Consider the following 18,303-nt stretch of genomic DNA (forward strand, 5'->3'; position numbering starts at 1 on the left):
ACAACTATTTGGGTTTTTTTATTTGTGGCCTATTCGCCCAGCAGTTCTGTCCTGGAGTAGAAAGTCACCGGAAATCAATTATCCAGTTCATAGCTCTACGTAATTTGTCATTTTAACATTGTGGTTTTGTATGGAGTGAACAAACAATAAGAGGGATTTTTAAATTTATTTAGCGGTTTCCCCCTGCCTCCAGGAAGGAAATCCAATCTCTCACTTTTTATTTGACACTCAAACCCAACACCCGGGGCCTCCCATGGAACTCTTACCTCTAAACACAGGTGTCTGTATACGTTTGTGCTTGGAATCTAATTCAGAAATCTGTATTTATTTATTGTTTTAGACTGATCACATTGATTTGTTTACTCTGATGTTTCCTGCTTTTAATCCGAGCTCTCTTCCTGTTTCCTTCAGAGGAGTGACAGCGTCCTTGCCCGGCCCGCTGGGAGAGGACCATGGCCCTGAGCGACACCTGTGGCGACCCTCTGGCCCTCAGCAACGGGGGGCACCATCCTCTCAGCGGTAATGGAAACGCCCCCTCAAACGCCAGCACACTGGTCAGCGGCGGCCAGGACCCCCTCACAGCCGCCCTCGCGGCAGACGGAGACGAAGACGCCACCGCGCAGGACGCAGCGCCTAAAGTTCAGCAGAGGTTGCACGTCGTCCAGAGAGCGAACAGGCCGAGCCAGAACGGCGGAGTGGTTGTCAAACAGAACGGCTCCCTGAGGAAACCTCCCCCGTCCTCCCAGGCGCTCACAAACTCCCAGAGGCCGGCCAAGCGCCACCTGTCCTCCACCCTCTCCCCGTCCTCCTCCTCCCCTTCTCTCCAGCCCCCGTCGCTCTGCTGCCAGCACTGTCCCTTCCACTCCGCCCCGTGCTGCCCCTGCGGACAGCAGGAGTGCCCGCTCTTTCAGAATCCGGCTCCGGGGCCCGGCTCCGCCCCCCACCCCGGGACCCCTCCATCCTGCCCGTGCTGCCTCTCCGCCTGCACATACTCGCACCCCCACCCTCCTCACCCGTCCTCCCCGCTCTGTCTCCAGCACCACCATCACCAGCGCTGGCAGGAGCACCTCCAGAACCAGACTCCAGGAATCAGGTACGGGGAGGGAGGGGCTTTGTCCTGTTCTCTTAATAGATTACACCTCGGTTTATTCACTGTGTGTTTACTAAACAGAGTGATTTGTTCTAAGCATGCTGCTATTTCCCTGAAATGTTGAACTAATTCATCTCTCCAACAGCCGGAGACACCATTGGTATGTGTTGTGTAAGTTTTGTTGTTGTTGTTTTTGGCCGCTGCCTTTTCAGTGTGTGATCGGATGTACAGGATCAGAACTCAGCCGTGTTCATATGTGTGTGTGTCCACAGTTAGTTTAATGAGACCTGCCTGATCGGATGATTGGATATGTTTGTGGTCAGAAGAGCGGCTGTCAAATACTTTAATTTCCTATAAATCCTTCACAATAAAAGCCCCCCGTTATTTTTGCTGCTTCCTCGTCCTCCCTGCAGTATTAGTCGTCTTGTTTTATTGAAGAATAGCCGCTGACAAAGCTCCAGTAATTGATGATGCTGGAGACCTACGTTTGACAAATTGTCAGGATTGTGTCATAAGTCAGTTCGGACATGCTTGTTCCAGTTCCAGAGAGCGTATATCTGTCTGCACCAAGCTCCACTGTGTGTTTGCTTGTATGTGTGTGGATGATTATGTATTCATTGACCCCAAACATATCCCCAGTTTGGGCAACAGAGGGGCTCTCATAGCCCCGCAGGCCCCCCATCACTGCCTGCGTGAGCCCCCATGCTTAACAACATGCCACATCCATGTTCAGGGATCATGTTGGGCCTGGAATGCAGCGTGAGCGGCGGTTAAGGGACTGTGATAGATACGGGCAGTATTGTGGAGAAATGCAGGACGGTTGTTTTTACCAGCCGTTTTCTCCAAATAGAGGCTGTCACGGTTCGGTAATGGTCAGGGTCACACCACCGTGACGGCAGATGAGAGTTTGTACACTGACTGATGGGAGTCAATGATAAGCCTTTTGCCCTGTGGAGATTTTGTGAGTTGTCGTGGCACAGAGCTGTGATGAAGATTTTGTCTTTCCAGACAGGTGTAAACAGATGAAGGGCAAAAAGAGCACGCTTGTTCCCTAACTTGTTGCCAAATTCAATAAAACAAAGAACTTAGAATACAGAGTTCAGAATGAAGGTACAACTCTAATTATCTAGTTATCTTATAGCATTAATCATTAAAAACTCATATTGTCTGTGAACAGTTAAACGGTTACATTTTCTAACATCCCTGGTTGTGTCTCTAGCCTTCAAGGGTCCGTGGATCTCTTTGTCTTAATCTTTTACAAACTGCAGTCATAGTGAAGATAAATCCGTCATGTTGAACACAGGCTTCTGAAAACCAGCGAAGCTCCCGTGTGTGGGGATCTGATCAGCTTTAATAATAATAATACATTTTATTTGTACAGCGCTTTAAAAGGTACTCAAAGACACTGTAGGCCAGGGGTCACTAATAGGCGGGCCGCGGTCCAGATACGGACCCAGATGCCGTTGTATCCGGACCCAGGACCTAAAACCGATAGATAATTGAGAATTATTATGCGATGTGAGCGCTTTTATTTTAACCAGCGCAGCTTTTCCAGCCTTTACGGCACTTGTTCAGCGGCGTAAATCACATCACGTGATGCAGCTCAGCCAATCAAATATGGGTATTCTGACAAGTTTCCTGACTCGAGTGAGATGTAGACACACGGGGGAGACGAGGAAAGGGAACGAAGAGTAGAAGAATTATTACGTGAGTCAGAGAAGTTATTTCACATGACGTTCTCCAAAGAGAGAGAAGTGGTCAGAGAGACCAGAGTCTTTAACCAAGAATGAACAGACTCTTTCATAGGTTCATTCTTCCCACGGACAGTTTAAAACCAGTGTGTCTCATATGTTCAGAGACCGTGACAATTATTCAAAGCGGTAATGTGAAGCGTTACTACGAGACAAAGCACAACTTTTTTGGGCAAACTTACCCACTCACATCTGAAATGAAGACACAGAAAATAAACCTAAGAGCCCAATATGATCAGAATCCTAACACATGAATTCACTGACCAACTATGATGTTAACAGAGATAATAGAGCTGAAACAAGTAGTTTAATTACCACAGATAAAGTCCATGCACACACATTTCTCTTGTTAGAAGATGAGAAAAATATAATATCGTGGCTTTTTTGATTGACATCACATCACACCTGAATGAACTGAATTTAAAGCTGCAGGGCAATTCAGTAAAATGAATTACTTCATTTGAACCTGAGGTGAAATTATTTTGTATCTATGCACCATTTCCTCTTTAAAGGGCTTTCATTTTGAAATGCTACGTCAGAATGTCCTGGTTCTCTCTGAGAGAAACCTTGAGATGGTTTGATATCAACCTGAGGTGAAATGATTTTGTAACTATGCACAGGGTAGGAAATTTACATATTTTTTAGGGCGACTGAAATTCAGGGGCATTTAAAAAAAAATTGGGGGCACTTTTTGAAACTTGTGAAAAATACTAAATATATTATTTAGGCTTACAGTATATGAGCAATTGTCATCAAATGGCAATAATAAGACTATTAGGCAGTTCAAAGTGTTTTCTTAGATTTTTTGAACACAAAACAAACATAACAATAAACAATAAATCAGACAATCATATTGAATTGTATTGTTATTTCTTTGTGGTTATTTATTGTTATTATTACATTTTTAAGCAACTATTAACAATTATAACTTTTCTTTCTTTTTTATAATTATATCTATAGATTTTTGTTGTTACCTTTAATCATGTTGTACCTACCTAGTACAGGAAATACAGATAGGACAGACAAAACAGAGAACAAAAACATATAACGGCGGGTGCTCCGGGAAACGCATTTCTCAAACCCTACCAGCATCATTCCCCCACCCTGATGCTCGCTTCGCCCAGGGCAAGGTAAAATCCTTAGACGAATCCGTCTAAGGATTTTACCCAAACGTCTAATAGGATAACATGTTGAAGTGACACATGACTAGTGGGCGGAGGCATACCGCGGTGAGTCTGTGATTCTAGCTAACAGTCTTCTAGTTTGCTTGACCCTCCTGGCTGTTGGGATACAAACAGCCAAAGCAAAGTTTATCCACAACACGAGAGAGGAATCTAGCAAGTTAAAAAAATTAAATAAATAAAAAATAAATGAACCCGGCATGCCAGCACGCTCATGGTCACCATGCCTTCTCCAGTCAGAAGCAGAATGTTAGCATTGAACTCATTCGTTGGCAAACTTCTTCTCTCTTTCCTCGAGCGATCCACATTTAGTGAGTTGTTTTTTCTCCCCTTTTACACCAAAACCACAGGCCCTCCACCGCATGTGAAACTGGAGCCATTTAAAGCCTTTGCATAATCATTTGCATAATCCTATATTTACCATCTCCACAGAAGTGATTATTTACTCATGTCAGCTCATTTCTTTACGGTAGCGGCTCGTTGTGGGGAATCTGATTAGCATGAGACTTTTTTTATATCTCCTTCGCTGCTCGACGTGGAATTTTCCTCACTGAAATGAAGTCGGATCTCCCCTCGTCATTTTCATTAGAAGGAAAGAGCGCTGTGGGTGGCGCTGAAAGCTGAGGTTTTTCATGTAGCCGCAGCGCACCAGACCTGATGATGGGTGGGCAGAGAGACGCACTACACCATTGTGTTGCAGCCATTTAGATTCACCCCCCCGATTATTTCTCCTCCCCGCTCTCCGTTTACTTTCAATTTTGTCTTTCCCCTTCTTTCTTCTCTCCCTCTCTTTTCCTCCCTCCCTCTCTTGTCTCCCGGTCCACATCAGAATGGGGAGCAGATGTGGCATGGGACGTTCACGTCTCCGATTTTGAAACCGCTCTCTTTATTTACCAAACAGGTCCCTCTTGTTCAGCGATGACAGGTTTGAATTACGGGGCCCGGGGTTCACTCCAAGACTGCATCCCCCCTCCCCCCACTTTCCTGTACAGTTTTGTGTGTCAGATGGTGAGATTAGACGTAAGGAAACTATATACCTGTCTCACTTGTGGAGTTTTGCCCCGAACCCAGACGTTAAGAAAAAAAACCTTCAGACCTCGCCTCCCTTTTGATTTCAGGGCTCTGTGCTGGCTGGAGTTCGGCGGTAGTCACATGGACATAAACCAAGAGACTACAGATCCCTAATCCCCTCCATAATTTGAGGGTATGGAGTCAGACAAGATGGTGTCAGATATCGATTTTATCTGCCTCGGAGCCGCGATTTGCCAGATTAGCCAAGGGATTTGTGATCTGTGATCACAGCATGTGCGTGTGTGCGCGCGCGCACACACACACACACACACACACACACACACACACACACACACACACTGATAAGTCGTAACTTTATCTCCTTTTATACGTTCGTTTCACAACAGGGGATTTTTTATGCCCCTGTTCTCGGCTTCACCAAGCATTAATCCATTTAGCAAGATTAGCCCGTACTCTGTTTCCTAATGTTTCTATTTTTGGGAGCGATCAAAAGCCTTTGGGGTCTTACCCACGTCTGAAATGAAGCAAACCTTTTGGAGAAGGCGGGGCACAGCTCAGCGGTTTCTGTAGAGTGCGCTGAAAAAGAAGCACATTCAGCCCTCAGTCTTTAATGTGTTCACTCTGGGTCTGTTAAAAGTGTTAAGAGCTCGTCTGCGTCTCCGCTGTAAGATTATCTCTCGGAGCCGTTTTATGTGTATTATTTAGCATCGGACGGAAACGGCGTGTCCTTGGGATGTCAGCCATTTGGCCCGGGTCAGCTCAGTGTGTGCCAGCAGGTTTAAAAGTTCTCCAGGTGAGAGCCTTTAAGCCACAGCACTGGATCCCATTTCCTCTGTGCTGCGGCTGCTTGTTTGGGACGTTGGACCAAAGAATGCAGGGTCCAGTTGACTGTGTCTTTCTGTTTCACATTCGAGCGCGTATGCTAAAGGCATGGTGGAATACACTTTTTAAACTCTCAATAAGTTGATCGTGATGAATTTCCATTAACGGGATAATTGTAGGAATTGTCACAAATGAGTTGAAAAAGCTCTTTAGCTTCATGGTAGAGGTGAAAAATACAATTTATTATTATAATTTGATCACAGATTGATGTTCTGCTTGTTGGTCACATGTTGTGATAAACTGCTGTTTCCTCCACTGGAGTAAAATGACGAGGACGTCTCAGTCCAGAACTTCTAAAGTAGCGATAGCAGAACCGTTAAATCTGGACCTTATCCTACCTTGGGTATTTTACTCATTTAGAACCGGTTCCTGTTTGGAAGCTAGTTTCGGAAGGCGTCCGTATTCTTAATTAAATGTAAGGCAAAGTGTTTGCAGCGTGTTTAAGTGCCATTTCAAGAGTTTTATTATCTGGATAATTTCGTGATTCCGAATTATTTTAGCCAGTATAATCTTGATTATTGAAGCTTGAAGTTTAACATTATTTTTTTTTGCTTTTGAAAGACAACCAATCCCTACTGTTGAGGCAAAAGCCCAGAGCGTGCAGTACAAAATGGTTATCCTGCAGTTAAGTATGCACACTTGGATCACAGCTACAGTTTCAGGGCACACTCAGATGCAGCCCAGAATGAGACCTCTGGAAGCACAACACAGATTACATGTCGCTCCGGAGTAACCTGCTCCTACCTGCACACCAGTGAGCCTGCACACACAGCCACCGAACACAGCCACTGACACTCAACCATCCGGGGGTCAGGTTGAGTATTTAACCCCCCCCACACACACACACACACACACACACACACACACACACACACACACACACACACACACTCTCTCTAGCTCAATGTTTCTGCCCTCTTCACCGATGCCTCTCTCGCAACCGCTCCAGTTGTTTATGGCAACCGTGAGTTTGGTTTAGATTCACGCCTCGTCAGAGAGCAAGAATTCCTGTCTGTCTCCCTCCGACACCGTCTCAGGTCAGCTTTAATTATCTTGAGCGAGTTTGAATCGCGTTGTCTTTGTAGGCGCCAGGTGGTTTGGTTGCTATGAAGCTGTATGAAAACATGACGTCTCCAAAGTGTGGAGCGGTTCATCATGTGTAATTGAGCAACTTTTTATCAGATCGACGGGTCCGAACTATTTTATTTTTTGGGGTGGACCATGCATGTGTGCATAGTGTTGACCTGTCTGAGCTTCATCAGAAGACTCTGCTCTGTGTTTGCCCTTCATTCTTTCTTTTACGTTTACCTCCGTTCTCTGGTCTCCCTCCACCTCTCGCTCTCTCGTCAGACAGCTGCAAGCCTCAACCAGCCAGGCTTTGTCTGAAAGTGATCCGTGTGCTCTGTATTCCAGGGTGTCAGCTTGACAAGGCTTAGCACATTATAAATAATAACAAGTGTTTGAGAAACCAGCCAATGTGGCTGACCCAAAGAACCTATAAGTATATAGTAGATATATACTGTAAACATATAAACACAGTTCAGTAGTTTACAACCATCCTTTTAGAAGTGTCATGGTTTTATCTTGTTTCAACATATGTGGAGAACATTTCTGATGCAAAGGAACTATATTCGGAAAAATGTGCATTTCAGTACTTTTCAAAGACGACTAAGAATAAACCCAGGTACCCAGGTGGCAACCTCCGGTTTTAAAAAATAAAGCCAATGCGGAAGAGTCTTGAACTTGCATTCTCTCTACTGACCAGCAGGGGGCGACTCCTCTGGTTGTATAGAAGTCTATAAGAAATTGACTCTACTTCTCTCTTGATTTATTACCTCAGTAAACATTGTAAACATGAGTTTATGGTCTCAATCTCTAGTTTCAAGTCTTCTTCAATACAGCATGATGTTCATTTAGTAAATTATGGTCCATTTAGAGTCAAACAGACCATAAAGCAGGGTATGCTTTAGGGCGGGACTACACAGTGATTGACAGGTCGCCACTGCTACCAGAGCCTTTATACAGCATCTCTACTTCACTCGCCAAATGTATTTTTTTTTCTTTATTTCCTTTTGAGGGATTTCAGATGAAGCTTGGAATAGAGACAGAGCACAACGCATCATGCTCTAAGAAAAGAAAAGAATTGGCGTACAAAATGCAACCGAAGGCTCTAATGCTGAGGAAATGCCTCTAGCTAGTTAAAAACATCCGGTCTCAGCATGACAAAGTATTGTTTTAGTTGACCACTAAATGATGGGACACGTTGGCTGTTAGTGAGATAATGTTAGCTATGTGTTAGCAAGTTACTGTAGTTAGTTAAGGCAGGGAAACATAACACTGCATAGCTTTGTGATGTGTCCACATTGGTGGTGATATGTGACCCTCTGGGCCACTTTACCTTCACAGTTCATTTGCAAGGAGACAAACTAGCAATCAGGGTCTTTTTAAAAGCCTGCAGGCTCTAGCTTCTCTATACACAGAAAACATTCAGTTAACAGCCTCAGTTACATGGTGTTAACCTCCACTGAGATGACAAGATTGCATCTGGAAAAAACCAACAAGCGTGTTGATATGTATGTGTATATTTTGCGGCTTGTGTGAAGAAGCTGGGTGATGGATGGAGGAGATCTACTGACGTCTAATCCTCTCTGCACTGTAGGAGCTGTGAGGTTAGCCCAGGATGAACGTGTGACGCGTGCTGACATTTTGAAAACAAAACAACTGCTGGTGTTTTTAGGAAACGTATGATTGTCTATGTATTGGTTGAGGAGAAACATGCGGTTGCTTTCCCTTTGAGATTTCTTTGGGGTGATTTTCACATGTCGTGCACTGGTTAGTGACTGTAATGCTGTCATTTCTCTTCTCCATAACCAGACCCTTTTTGAGCCGGAGAGCTACCTGAGCTTTGGTTGCGTCTGGTTGCTGTGAAAATGAATATCCACAGAAGTAGAAAAGTCGAGACATGGTAGAGTACTTTCTCTGGATGAAGGGAAGGCTGAAGCACGTGTGGGAGAGAGGACGGACCCGCCGGTCTACGTGGGTTCAGGAGGTTATGTGGTTGAGGAGTAGGGCTGCACCCTCTGTCGGTTAGTCCACCAGTCCGTCATTTCCTTCTTAGTCGACTAAGATTTCTTTAGTGGATTCGTCATTTTTTTCATGCTGAATGTGCTTTTTCAAGTAACTTTTGAGCACATCTCTATTAAACACACCATTTAAAGTGATGCTTTTGTGTGATTAAATCAACAAAATAGATAGTTTACTGAGGTGAACGAGTGTTAGTCCTGGCTAGCAAACATCTCCAGTCCCATCGTTTGGGTCAAGAGCTGAAAGTGGACAGAGCCCGGTTCAAGGAGTAAGCTAGTTTCCTGTTATTGGCCCCGCCCCTCCCCCCCTGTGATAACTGTTTCCCTGCTTTCTTTCTTTCTTGAAGCCATCTTCATTTCTCTCTGTACACCCCCCTCCCTCCCCCAGGTTTAAAAGTATAGTTCCTGGGTTTGAAGCAAAGCCCATAAAGAGAGCCATCCCAGATCAGAGGCCCAGCGCTGTCCCATGAAGCGGGATCAAAGCCTGATGGGAGCAGGACATTGTCCTAACTTCTCATAAGCTGGCTGAGCAGCTAGCCAGGCCTCAGCTGGATATAGATGGCTGGTTAAGATTATCGCAGCGCTTTGAAAGAGATAAACTACTACATGTGTCCAGACTGTGGCCAAATGTATTTGTTTTTTTTAGGGCTTTGTTGTCTTTGATGTCTTCTGTTCGAGGTGTACTTTACAGACCAGCAAAATAAATGTTTTACTCACTGGATGTACTAAGTTTCAATAAGTGATAGTCGTTTGTTAATTTGTAACTCAAACTGACATTGTCAGGCAGTGGACATGCTGCAGGAAGCTAAAACGATAACTAAACTTAAACCTTAATAACTTTGCAATAAATACAAAAACATGAGCTCACGTCTGCTGCTACTTTAAGCGAGGTGAGGCTCGGCACTTTTGGCCAAAACAGGAGCTGTTTGTCGCAGGCTTACAGATGAAATGAGCAGTGGCTATTTGAAGGAAAAAAAACAAAAAACATGGAGTGGTGCGAACAAACCTTTAGTCTTGTTCCAAATGAACGGACCAAAAACACCGTCACCAGACTAAAATAACCTAACCAGCTCTACCACATGCAAGTCAATTAGTGAGTGCAGCAGCAGTACAGTCAGCCGGTGAATTAGCGGTTCTCTAAATGCCGGTGTGGAAATCCCCAGATGTTTTTATGAGTGTCTTCAAGGGTGTCAAAAAATGATTTATCCATTTGTTTATTTAGCTATGGTGTAAATATATACAGAATACACGGGAAACATAACGTAGTGTGCACAGTCACTAGTTGCTCTCAAAGATGTAAGGCACGGTTTCAAGTTTCTTAACCCTAAAGATAAATAGCAGTATATTCTGTTTTTTACATTTGAAACAAACGTTTATTTTTTATAACCAAGGAATGTGTTGATTATATTCTCAATTAGTCATTTAGTCCATAAAAAGTCCAAAATTACCATTACAATTTCCTAGATGACATATTCAGAAGATGGTGTATTAGAACAATCCAAAGACTGGGTCGTTTAGCCACAGGTGGGTCGCCGGACATTTCATTAAATACATTAGCAGAATGTCTTCCGTAGTCTTTTAGCATTCATATCTGCAGTTCACTTTTGAGCCACATGAGGGAGCCTGAATGTTCGTCTTGTTCTGATAATTGTAGCTACTGATAACGTTGACTCTAGCATGAAAGAGTACATTCTCTTTAAAGAATGAGATCATCTGTGAAGTTTAGGTGGCTGAATGCATTTATAAAGTATCCCACGTGTGTGTGTATATGTTTTTAATAACGCATGCAAAAAACACGTTTGGCGAGCTTTTCAAACAAAGAGGTTGATTTTCAGCTAAAGTGTAGTTTATATCCACTAAGAAATAGTTTGACTCTCAATATTTAGTTAAGACTTCATTTGGATTTCTACAGTACATGCATGTATTTAATGAGTTTTATATAATGGGTTCACATTAACGTTTGTTTGAAACTAACAGAAACAAGCGGCACACCTTGTCAGATAAACAGCAAGTTTCTCTGTTTCTATTTCCTCTTCTGCACTTTGCAAACCTCCACTTTTTCCAGACCCCTCCACCCCAAGTACTCTCCCTTCCTATCACACACACACGCACGCACGCACGCACGCACACACGCACACGCACACGCACACACACACACACACACACACACACACACACTGTCTCTCTGAGGGAATGGGGAGGACAGGCTTTGACTCAGCCATCATCATTAAGGCTCCTAGCCTCAGGGCCTCGACTGGGGCAAGGTCTCCTAAAATGATCTTGGTCAAAATAGCATCAGATATCATAGTTCCATTCTTTGAGATTTGTTTGATCTCCCTCTAAGTAACGAGTGATGAATGAGACTGCAGCGACTGTCAGCTACAAGGTGTCTTTATATCACCAGAGCGCTTCTCCAAAGTCCGATGAAGTCCTGCTCTGCGCTGTCCTCTTTGCATGTCTTCTTCTTTTTTTTAGCCAGGAGTATGAACAGAGGCCTGTGGGAGGAGGTGAAGCTCTGATGCTGCAGCAGGTGAAAACCATTGGTTCCACCTTCGGAGGTCCTCTAGGAAACCCTGCTGTTTGCTCCCACTGGCCACACAGGCCCACTTAAAGTTGGCTTGCTTACAGTTGCACTAACTATGCGTTGTAAGGTTGGCAGGGAAAGAAGGATTTCTGGATTCAGATTTTCTGGCCAGGCACATTCATTCATCAGTAAGAGATTCCTGCTGGCACTCTCTAACAGTTATAGACTACATTTCTCCTTGTAGAAGCAAGGTGTACTAATCACATAAATGGCTGCAGCTCTAATAGCATATGATCCTACATTATTTATGCCCCAGACCACTTCCTGTTCTGTGAAGATCTGTTTGGAGGTTTCTGTACCAGCTGTCACGCTCTTGCATGTGCTCTGCTTCTGGGTTTGTGAGCTAAAAGACATAAAGATGAGGCGAGGAGCAGCCATAATAAAGACGTCACGCTGGCTGACAGCTTGTAACTATTGGCTACAGTGCTGAAGTCCTGTACGCCTGGAATTTGTGCGCGGTCCGTATTTCACCTCCAAGAATTTGGGGGAATGGCAGGTGCAGCCAGAAAAGGCCGTGCTCACCAGTTGACTCGCAGACATGAAAACACATTCACTCCATTCCTTCTGCTTCAGAATATAGATATAAGGCTCAGACATGTTGCTAATGCTACCGCTAGTTAGCATTAGCAGCCAGAAAAGAACCAGTGGCTACAAAGCAAGGAGCAGCCAGAAACAAGCTTCTACGCTGACTTCTAGAACAAAAGAACCAAACATAGACGTTTGGTTCTCGCTTGCTTGTGTAGCGTTAGTCATGTTGCCAAGGCTAGCTAACACTAGCAGTCCAAAAACGAACGTCAGTGATTTGTTGTCTATTTACTCTAATTAAAGAACACGTTTTCTTGCGGTAGCCTCTCGTGAAACTGCCTTCTTCACTGTGTTGTATCCGATCCACTTGTGTTTCCAACAGCGGCGTCAAAGATAATCCCATTTTGAAACGTTACGGTGAGAAACATTGAATTTCTTTCGCTTTGATTCCCATAGCATTTAAATACTTTAATAAATGACACAACTCACACATTTAGGCACACATGATAATATGAGAACTAATAGAAGCTTATGGTTGTCCTCATAGTGACGTGTAACATCCGGACATGGAGATGTGAGGAAACGCACAACAGAACGCTTTACTACACGTGCCGTGAAATGTCCCGTGTCTCCGGCGATAATGAGAGGACAGTGTCCCCAGCTGACCTCCATGTAAACCTTGTTTAAACAGTGCGGGCCTGTTCCAGTGTTTATTGGAGGCCTGTTGGAAACGTGATGCCCTGTGAATCACACTGTTACTGCTGCTGAGGGTAATGTACCTTGGAACATCTAGCGTAGCCCACTTATTATAAACACACATATCTTTGCTTTTTTTATTGCAACATTAGCTTTTAGATTTATTATCCTCCGAAAAATTACTTTTTCACATTTCTTTTGTCAAGCGTTGTCTGTCACATTTCTTGAGGTTAGAACGGTCCGGAGAAGTGAATTGAAGATCATATTGAATACATTTAGACACACAAAGCGTCCTCTTAATAGCACTCCTCAGGTATTTCTCATATGTATTGAGTTATAGGTTTTGAAGAGTTTGCACTGATGGATTTTATTACTTGTTTACAGAGATGCGGCTCCACTAACTTCATCCTTCATTGATTTCAGGCCTTTTGTTGGACAACCCACTCATCACATGCCACTTAAAAGGCCCGCTTTAGACTTCACTGTCAGCATATGAATATAGGAGAACTTTAAAGTTCATATTCAAACATTAGAATTGTTTCTTGAACTGTCTCTACTTGACACATTGTTAAATCTCCCTGTTTCCCATTTACAGCCATATTAATGTCATGCACCCTGGGCTGTGTTTGGGGGATTGTTAACATCCCTCTCAGTACGCCGCTGTAGCCACGAGTCTTTGTGTAAATATACACCCACGGGCCTACTTATCAGGCACAGTGCAGTGGCTTTCTGCCTAACTAGTCTAATGATGTCATTCCAATGGTAGCACTGGTAGTCCGGGTCTATTCCATGCCCAGGCCCAACCTCTAAATGTGCGCAGTGTTCCAGCGAGGCGGGCCCAGCAGCCCGACGGTTGACACTAATAGCTCTTCATTCACAAAGTATTTACCCGGCACACATGCAGACTCGTGCACGTTAATCTGCAAATATGGACGCATTACCCCACAATATTGTACGTTCCCTGGTGCAAGTCTTTTTTCTTTTTTTTTAAACTTCCTAAAGACCTCGACCTTTGAAAACACAAACCTGGCAGAATCTCTCACAAAGAAAAATATGAAATGAGATTGACAGTATGTTGTGCTATAGTATTCTTGCCCATACACACATCCCATAAACTTATTTTTTCAAAAATGCTGTCCAAAGTTTAAAACACTAGACGATAAAATCGTCACGATAGCAACGATAATTTGATGAGATTTAGTTATGATAGTTATTTTTCAATCTGTTTTAATTTACCTACAAAAACACCAGATAAACAACCAATTCACTGTAACAAATAATTTTATATTATAACCATAATTAACCTTCTAGTTTTTTCTGTAACAATACTGTTAAAACTGCGAACTGAGCATTATTATTATTGTTATTATTATTACTATGTATATATTGTGATAATTATCGGTCAATATGGGGGAAAGAGAAGGTATGACGCCAGTCTGTAGCCACTCAGAAAGGTTCTAAGCCCCTCTGCCTTTAGATATGGTCACACAACCCTTGGTACAAACCCGGTCATTTCAAGCACACTTAAAGCTCTAAATGAGCCATCGCTGTACATCTCTCAGGGAAATCCCACGCCACCAAAAAAGGCTCACCGCATTTCTCTTTTGGTCACCAACTTTCATCTCAGAAAGCCACAAAAAATGTGTGTAGGTCTCACTCACACACACACACACACACACACACACACACACAGCCCCCATCTGCTTCTCCGTTTCTCCCCTCTGTCAGCACGGTGCTGAGTGAGCGACCCGAGGTCTGTGTTTACCTTATTAATTAGCCCAGTGATCCTGAAACACTCTCCCTCTGGTAAATAGAATAACACTGAAAGGTTAGTCAGGGCCAGGGGAGAGAAAGAAACCGAGTGGAGAGAGTGAACTACTGAATCTAGAGCCTCTGTGATCATCAGTCCGCTCTACCTCTCTCTGTTGGAACCCACCGAGGCCTTTTTTATTTAACCGTTTCATTTATTTCCGCGTGCATCGGTCTGATGGTGTCGGGTCCCTTTTGTTTAGTCGACAGATTGAGCCTAAAATATAAGTCCCAGGGACTGATGTTCGCAACTCGCCAGATCTTAAATTCATCTCCTTCCCTCTCTATGAAAGGTCCCTCTGGTTTTATGAGAGGGGGATGAATTATTGCCATTGACTGGATGGATTCTCGATCTATTCATCTTTGCTGTTTTTAAGTCCTGGGGCCAAATGGCCTGCTCAGGTATGCTGCGTGTCCTTCCAATCGGCTGAAAATGGATTCAGATTGGAGCGCCGCAGACCAAAATTCAAAACAGACCTTCAGCAGACTGATAGATATGCCCTGAAAGCGCTCTCGTGAATCCATTCCAACTCTTTCCAATAACTCCTCTCATCCATTTTTGGGCCATATCTGTGTCCTGAGGTCTGCAGTCAAGAGGCCATACATGGAAAGACAAGAGCACAGTGAAAAGAATAACATTAGCAATACAGAATGTTCCCTTGGCGGCAAGTTAAAAGCAGGGCAGGGAAAATGTGTTTTTCATTAAGCATTGTTGGTTTAAACCAGGTTAAAGGTCACTTGATGAAGGGAAAGTCCACTCAAGGGAAGTAATCACTTATATTATTATAATGAGGAATAATTCAATATTTGAGAGCATGAAGAAGTCTCCTAGAACACAAGAAACTTTATCAAGTCACTATGCATCTCCAGAAGTGTCCAGAGATGCATATTGTGTCTGTGTGTATTTGCATTTGGCTCTAAACCTCGACCACTTTACATCTGGCTGTCATATTAATGTGTCCAGTGAAACGTTTAAAGGGATTTACGGCCTCCCCACAGCCCACCCCCCGTAGAGTAAAATTCCTCACCAATAGCTCAAATTAATTTGTGCCTCCCATTACCACTAATTAGAACATTCCGCAAATTTAACTTTGACGGCAAAAAAAATACGACAACAACCACTTTGGGCCCTCTGGCCAGATCGCCTAAATCTCAGACGGGACCGATGCTCGTGATCTGATTGGCTGCAGCAGAGGCCCACCCCAGGACTCACTTCCTGTTCCTCTGTGCCGTTTGGGGGGGTTAAATTAAGGCCACTTTTCCAAGAGTGGGGAAGTGAATCTGTGATGCACTGAGAAGTGTTCATGAATTATTTTTAGCTGTTAGTCAAAGCTGTTAAAGCGGACAATTTATATGTCCACTGTAGTCTTTTCTGGCAGGAGGATCAGTGGTCCTGGTGGTTATTAATGCCTTCACAGGGAAGTGAAGACTCTTTTCTACTCTCTCCTCCACCAGAGAGATTTCTTTGTTCTATTATAAAGCAGGTCTAGGTGCTGTATGAATACTGTAAAAGTATCAAGACGCTCAATGCACCGGAAATGCACACGGGGCGTATTCAGGCACTGTGCCTTTAAACGAGTTGTCCAGACCTCAGTAAGGATGTGACGTCACAACGATGCAGTCACCTGTAGAGGTAACGCTAAACTCAGTGTAGTTGACACACACTGCAGTGACACTGTGAAGACAGGAACGCAAAACGAGACAGGCACTAAAACGGAGTGTTTCAGATGAAGGGTGAAGACAGGTATATTCAGACAGACAGTATAAGAAAAATGTTAGGGTTTTTTACAATAAAGCATGTAAACATGTTCTAGTAGAACCCCAGAATGAACCTGTATGAACCTGAAAATGAGCATGATATGTCCCCTTTAAAAACCTCCACACCTCAAAATACCTTTATTGAGCATCATAACTCTCCTCGTACTACATTTGTTGAAAAGTTCGATCTATCTAATTTACATGTTGGGCTCTCTCCAGATCTGAGGACTTCCCCTGTATTCTCTCCACATACACTAGATCCCTCATCCCCCTGCTCACCCCTTTAGCCCATGTAACATTTATCTCCTCCAAACCCCGCTGTGATCCGGTGGCCGTATCTGATTCTCCCCCTTCCTCCTCTTCCCCTCCACCCGGGGCGCTGGCGGCATACCGGACGCTTCCCCACCGCCCCCCAGGAGGAGCTGACGGGAAGCCCAGACAGATCCTGAGCAGCTGAAGGCTTCACACTGTATGCCTGTGTGTGTGTGTGTGTGTGTGTGTGTGTGTGTGTGTGTGTGTGTGTGTGTGTGGATTAACACCCCCACCCCCCCCCCCCCCCCACCCCCCCCGGCAGAATTTTCACCTCTTTGTCAATCTGTAGTGTTCATCTTGTCCTCCTGTGTGTGACACCTGTGTATCAGAAATGCGAGTGCTGTAAGCATGTCCGTCACATCTGAAAGGTTTGAAAAAAGGAGCAACGGGTATTGTGAGGGGTTTTCTGGGAAATGGTTTTGACAGCCACGTCAGTTTGAATGCTTTCAGTGACCCCAAGAGTCCGCTGCTGGAAAAAGAAAAGACTGCAGAGGATTGAAAAGACAAGATGTCCACTTTTGCTCAAAAGTCTCCGCCAATGTGTGTTTTATTGCCTGTTGCTTTGACTTGAAAACGTTGAGCCTGATTCATCTCCCTCTTTCTGTTTTTCAGCCCTGTGAGGCCCTTTCGATTCCCCAAAAGGTGAGACCTGCCAAAAACTTCCCTTTCTCTCCGTGTTGATGTTCTGGATCGCAAAGCTCTCTCCTCCCTTTTATTTTATTTGTGTCACCCATCCATCACGGCCCCTGCGGAACCGCCATTCCTCAGTAGTGAGTCATGAGAGTTATCGGCGGGAGTCACGTCTCTCTCTCTGTACCTGGCCTCTGTTAGCCAGCAGCTCGGCTCTCCTCCTCTCTGTATCTCTGCAGTAAACTCTGCTGTCTCAAAACCAATCCACAGTCTAATAGAGGATTACGGCTTTTTCTGGGCTTTCAGGAAGGTTCGGGGGCAAAATAAGGATGGGGCTCGGTATATTCTCTGGTTCCTGTTCACACTGACTCCTTACAAAAGAACCAAGAGGAGTAAACATGAAGTCATACAGACTGAAAGGTGAATCAGTAGATTAGACAGTTTTACAGATTATCATCCTGCGTCATCAGGACCAACGTGGGGAAATCACATTCCAGCGACTGACAGAAGTTTATGCAGCACTTTAATGCACTTTATATTCATGTACTCTGATTTATAACTGACTATACGCCTTATTAGACTGCAAGTCGACCGCATGAATAGCGGTAGAGACAGGACTGTACAAACGCCCCTTTGCACATTGCCAGATGACTGATGTGAACGCATCGCGAGGATGTCAGGGAGCGCACGAACACGCACGTGAGGCGCGTTATCGCTGTCACACACTTTTTAACAGAGAACCGCTGGTGAACCATTAATCAGGCTGACGTTCTTATATCCATGGCCTTCAGTACAGATCAATTCATTCCACAATCAGCAGATGGATACGTTAGTAGTTTAGAGTCCACTTGGAAGCAGACTGACCCACCTTTTTAAGCTGTGACTGTTCAGTTGTTCGGTCTGCACCAGGGTCCATCAACATAAAATCAATTCTTGTGTGAAATAAATTGAACTAAAATGACAAAATGAT

General features: G+C 44.1%; 1 protein-coding gene across 2 annotated transcripts in view; it reads left to right on the forward strand.

The window, feature by feature from the left end:
* The window catches only part of disp1 (dispatched homolog 1 (Drosophila)), an 85,669-nt gene that overhangs the window by 56,593 nt on the left and 10,773 nt on the right, over positions 1–18,303 (forward strand). For both annotated transcript variants that reach the window (XM_068708715.1, XM_068708716.1), the window contains 2 exons: positions 412–1,093; positions 17,316–17,345. In XM_068708715.1, coding sequence (XP_068564816.1) covers positions 453–1,093; positions 17,316–17,345 — 671 coding nt within the window. In that variant the 5' untranslated portion in view covers positions 412–452. The remainder of the gene's footprint in view (positions 1–411; positions 1,094–17,315; positions 17,346–18,303) is intronic.

This window comes from Cebidichthys violaceus, unplaced genomic scaffold (assembly GCF_023349555.1).
Source record: "Cebidichthys violaceus isolate CVI_PGR_0920_01 unplaced genomic scaffold, fCebVio1.0.p SCAF_14, whole genome shotgun sequence".
Lineage (NCBI taxonomy): Eukaryota > Metazoa > Chordata > Actinopteri > Perciformes > Stichaeidae > Cebidichthys > Cebidichthys violaceus.